This window comes from Mus caroli, chromosome 4 (genome assembly GCF_900094665.2).
Source record: "Mus caroli chromosome 4, CAROLI_EIJ_v1.1, whole genome shotgun sequence".
Taxonomy (NCBI): domain Eukaryota; kingdom Metazoa; phylum Chordata; class Mammalia; order Rodentia; family Muridae; genus Mus; species Mus caroli.
The window spans coordinates 122922959-122928371 of record NC_034573.1 but is presented as its reverse complement, the minus strand read 5'-3'; the positions used below and the strand labels follow the sequence as shown (position 1 = coordinate 122928371).

At 49.5% G+C, this 5413-nt stretch overlaps 1 protein-coding gene across 1 annotated transcript in view; it reads left to right on the top strand.

Moving 5' to 3' along the window:
* Positions 1 to 675: 675 nt before the first annotated feature.
* The window catches only part of Tmem222 (transmembrane protein 222), an 11635-nt gene continuing 6897 nt past the window's right edge, over positions 676 to 5413 (top strand). The window contains exon 1 of the mRNA XM_021160056.2: positions 676 to 943. Coding sequence (XP_021015715.1) covers positions 750 to 943 — 194 coding nt within the window. The 5' untranslated portion in view covers positions 676 to 749. The remainder of the gene's footprint in view (positions 944 to 5413) is intronic.

Genomic DNA, 5413 nt, shown 5'->3' with positions numbered 1-5413 from the left:
AAGGTCAGCCTGGTCTACATAGTGACAGACAGGGCTACAGAGTGAGACCCTGTTTCAAAACAAAAACAAACATAGGCCCCAAAACAAGAACAATAAAGAGATTTAGATAAGTCTTGGATGATATTCTCTACTGCACATAGTGACCTCAAGTTTCCTGTCTTGGCACTTCTGCATCCGTGCCCTCCCCAGGCCCAAAGCTGCTCCCTCCCATACACACCAAGTGGATGTGTCTCCCATACACACCAAGATTTTAGTTTGACCTTCCTTTTCACACCATCATGTAACAGACTATTATGTAACTCATGCCACAGACTAAAAAGGACAAAGGAAATCTACAAAGACTTGTGTTTGAATCGTTGCTCACTTCATTTCTAAGAGCCTTCGTTTCTGATTTGTTACCTGGGGGAAACAACTAAATTTGTACGTCTAATCAGTTTATAGACAGTAGTACCAATGAATATCACATGCTTGGCACCTAAGAAGTGATCAATAAAGAGTGCCTACATCACGTGCCGGCATACGGAACCGCGGTTGGTTGTGGGTTCCCGGGGCTCGACTGAGAGCTTCCTGAGGTCCACGGAAATGCTCCGTTACAAACACGGGAAAGAGGCTAAACTAGCCAGGCCCAGAAGGACAAGGCTCCAATTCCCAGGGGGAAGATCGACCGAGCGGACACCCCGCCTCCCGGAAGTGACGACACAGGGGCGAGCGGCGGCGCAATCGGCCTTCCCGAGCGGGACGCGCGCGGGATGGCGGAAGCGGAAGGGAGTTCTCCGCTTCTGTTACAGCCGCCGCCGCCCCCTCCTCGGATGGCGGAAGTAGAAACGCCGACGGGGGCCGAGACGGACATGAAGCAGTACCACGGGTCCGGTGGCGTCGTCATGGACGTGGAGCGGAGCCGCTTCCCCTACTGCGTGGTGTGGACACCCATCCCGGTGCTCACGTGAGTGTCTTCCGTTGTCAGCGCGAAGTCGCCGAGGGCCCGAGCATCCTCCGGGGTGCCATGCTAGCTTTTTTTCCCCAGACTTGCAACAACCCGTACTCCGGGCCAGGCTAGCCCCCAGTCCCCTAGAGCCCTCGTCACCTATGAGGTGCGCGGTCCCCTTGGATGTGGGGCATAGTTCCGGCCCTGGTTCCCCCAGGTCTAACTGGGGAGAAGGAGAAGTGTAGATCAGCAGCAAAGATCTGGTCACTAGCACGCCCTTAAGCTGCAGGCGTAGAGAAAAGACCCGTAATCATTGTCTGAAGGGGCATCGTCATTCATTCCCCGTTGGTTTTTGTTTTTGTTTTTTCACTCATTGAGCAAACGAGCGCGTACTTGTCGTCCGTTATACACAAGACGTTTCGCCTTTAGAAACAGAAGTGAGAGTTTGATTGAAGCCACACTGGTTCGTGGAATGTCAGCATTGGGAGGTCCGTGCTAGCGTGTTGCCCCCTACATCATCTGAGTTGCAAAGCAGTCTCAGCGATCTAGGTGTCTGCCTCCCAGTGGAAAAACGCAGCTTACAACCCTCCTACCTTAATCCTAACAGTCTGGACAGTTTACAAGCTTTATTTTCTGAAGTAGAAATCCCCTTCCCCCATGGTGAAGCCGAGTTCCTTGTAACATTGTCTTGGTCGGTTTACTGTCCCAGCAAGAATATATTCAGAAGCCAGTTAAGTTCACCGACTCTGTAACTCATCCTTCAGCTGTGGCATCCTATCTCTCACCTGAGGAGGAGGTGCTTTTTTCTTTTTCCTCTATCAAAATCAGCCACCAGGCACGGTGATCCATATCTTTAACCGTCGCACTTGGAGGCAGAGGCAAGCAGATGTCTGTGAGTTGGAGGGCAGCCTGAACTATATGGTAGGAATTCCAGGCCAGCCAGGCATGCATAGTGAGACCCAATCTCAAACAAGCAAACAGAGCCAAGTTGGTGGAGAAGGAATATTTTTAGTATCAAATGTTTCTGATCTTAAAATCATTTTAATCTTTTGATTTTGTGTTTATTTATTTTATTGGTTTTGACTGAGGCAAGAGCTTGATATGTGTAGCCTAGGCTGGTCTGGTATTTATTTCGTAGCCCAACCTGTCTTTGAACCCCTGTTCCCCCTGCCTTCTGTGTTCTGGGACTACAGGTGTGCCTCGGCAGGGTGTGCCGCTTGTTCCCAGGTGTTGATGGGAGCAGTAGAGGGTAAATAAGTAACAGACGGACAGGAGAACTCCAGATGTGGAGGAGAGCTGTGAAGAGAATGGGCTGTCACTGTGAAAGCGGCTGGGTACTCAGGTGGCCGTGTGGTTTGTGTGGAATCCAGTCATGCTGGCCGTGTTGGCTTTTTCCTCATTTCGTCTTAAAGATTACCTTGTGTATGTAGGAGCACTGTGGCTGGCAGAGGACGTCATTCAGGAGTCAGTTGTCCCCTGCTGTGTGTGAGTCAAGTTCAGGTCTTCAGATTTGGCAACAGGTGCCTTCATATACTGAACCATTTGCAACCCCTAATTTTCAGGAATATTGTGTCACAGTCCTCTGTTGAGAAATAAATGGAAGCAACAAGAGGTGGAGAGACACGGTTCCCCATTGTCTAGGCTAGAAGTAGCTGGTGTCTCAGTTCTCTTCAGATCTGTGTCCACAGGACCAACATGAGTAAGACTGTTCCTGGCAGAGGACTCGCCCCTTAGCAGAAGGGACAGGGCAAATTAACTTTTTATTTATTTATTTATTTATTTATTTATTATATGTAAGTACACTGTAGCTGTCTTCAGACACTCCAGAAGAGGGAGTCAGATCTCGTTACGGATGGTGGTGAGCCACCATGTGGTTGCTGGGATTTGAACTTCGGACCTTCGGAAAGAGCAGTCGGGTGCTCTTACCCACTGAGCCATCTCACCAGCCCGCAAATTAACTTTTGTAATGGCATAGTTATGTGATGTTGCTAAAGGTGTGTGCAGATGTAGGGGCAGAGGAGATAACTCTCATGTCTATGACAGGGAGATCAGAGGTGGAAACTGAGTCCATGACCTATCCACCTCTTAGTGATAGCTGCTGCTGCTAGTAATAAAAACAGCTAAACATTTCTTGCACACTGTCATGCAGTCCTTACATCAACCTGTCTCAGTATCTGGAAGCAGAGATTGAGGCATGAAACTCCAGCATGAGCTAATGCATTCACTAAACCTTTACTGAGGACCGCTTTGTCCTGGGTCAGCAGAGACAGCAGTTAGCCTGGCTTGGGAGCTTGTCTTTGGGGAGCTGACAAGCTGCATCCAGACTTGCTTCCCCAGGGCTTTGCTAGGCACAGACTTTAGTGTTGTCTCTCCGTCCTTCATCCCCAGTTCCATCGGCCATCAGCAGCCGTGATGTAGACAGTACTGCTCATGGCGGAGGGAGGAGTCTGGATCAGGAAGAGCTGACTGGGTTCTGAGAAGCCAGAGGAGTTGTTTCCCACAGTTCTTCGTGTCTGTCCTATGTTTGCTGTGGGTCCTCAGCTGCTTACCCTCTGCCAGTCAGGTAGCAACTGTTCATCAAGCACCTCAACATCACTGAGCACCCCACATGTGAGCAGCATCGTTCTACATAGACTGTGAGCAGTAGCCCCTCCGCAAAGTACTCGCTGCTCTGCAGAAAGGTGGAAATGAAGAAACTGCTCTAGCCTGCTCAGAGCTACATCTGAAACAAGCACAACCCGACTGTACTCTTTTTTTTTTTTTTTTCCTCTTGGTTTTGAGACAGGGTCTCTCTATATAGTCCTGGCTGCTCGGGAACTCACTATGTAGACCAGGCTGGCCTTGAACTCAGAGAGATCCACCTCCCTCTGCTGACTTCTCATATAGAGCAACCTAATGTACGTTGAAGACAATGTGACTTTCCAGTATTCCAGTTAAGTGGGTGTGCACAGTGCTTGCCTCACAAACATGAGGACCTGAGTTCAAGTCCCCAGAACTCAGCAGAGGCGGGCATGGGAGTGGTCCTGGGGTGACATGGCAGACACGGGAGACTTCCCAAAAGTTCATAGGCAGCTAACCTGGAGTACAGAGCAATGAGATCCTGTCACAAGGCAGAAGGCAAAGCAGCACCCAAGGCTGTCTGTCTTTATCCTCCACACACTCCAGGGCCCAGGGTGCATGCACACACATACACAGGCGGGATGTAAGGATCAGATCAGAGCGAACCGTGTATCCGTTACCTCGGCTCTCAGGTCTCTGGGTGGAGAGATTCGGCACCCTCTCTTGGCTCTTTTGAAATCAGCAATTAATTGTCAGTTACAGTTACCTTACTATGCTATAGAATATTGGAACATAGTCCTTCTACCCAGCTACACCCCTCTACTCTTAAATACGGTGGATCATTTGTCCCTCGTTCTGCTGACAGATACATAGGGAGTTTGGAACTATGTGCTGAGCCAGGCACCATCTTAGAAGCTATGACAGTAAAGGGGACACAGTCTGTGTTCTCATGGAGTGTAAGGATTTAGTGAGGAGAAATGAGCAGTTGATGGGCTTTCGTGCATGGATATGATGAAGAGAATAAAGCAGGGTGATGGGTCTGGAGTTCCATCAATGACTGGTTGTGTGTGAAGCTGGGATTGTGATGGGGGAGGGGGGGAGAGCTTGCAGGGATCTGACTCTTAAAGCTCTTAAAGCCTCGGGACAAGCTGGAGAGCTGGCTCAGTGGTTAACAGCCCACACTGCTCTTGCAGAGGACCTAGATTCCGTTCCCAGCACAGCATCCTGTGGTTACAACTCAGAACTCCTGCTGCAGGGGATCAGATGCCTTCTTTTGGCCTCTGCAGGCACCTGTACTCATGCCCCACACTGCACACACAGATTACACAAGTATTTACATAAGTAAAGATTAATCTTGAAAAAAAGAAAATCTCTTCCTTTAGAGACAAGACAAACTTAGGGCTTTTGAACTGGGGCTGGCAAAAAGCTCAGCAGAGAATTACCTATGATTCTCTAGTCAGTTGGCTATTGAAATGGGGCTGGGACTGGAGCAGTAGCCTCCACACTGGCCTCCTCCTGCCTTCTTGACCACTGCCCCCTCACTCTTTGGGCTGTGTACCAAGCACCTTACTTACCTCCTGAGCCATCTTACCAGCCCTACATATCCTGCCCTGCTGTTAAACTTCGTTCTTAAAGGGTTACTTCCATGTTATAAGGTACAAAAATCTTAAGCATGCAGCTCAGGGAAGCTTTTATGGTTTTCTTTCTTTTTCAACTTACGGGGCTGGAGAAACAGTTCAGCAGCAGACCTACACTGTTAAGAGGACCCAGCCGGCTGGTGAGATGGCTCAGTGGGTAAGAGCACCCGACTGCTCTTCCGAAGGTCCGGAGTTCAAATCCCAGCAACCACATGGTGGCTCACCACCATCCGTAACGAGATCTGACTCCCTCTTCTGGAGTGTCTGAAGACAGCTACAGTGTACTTACATA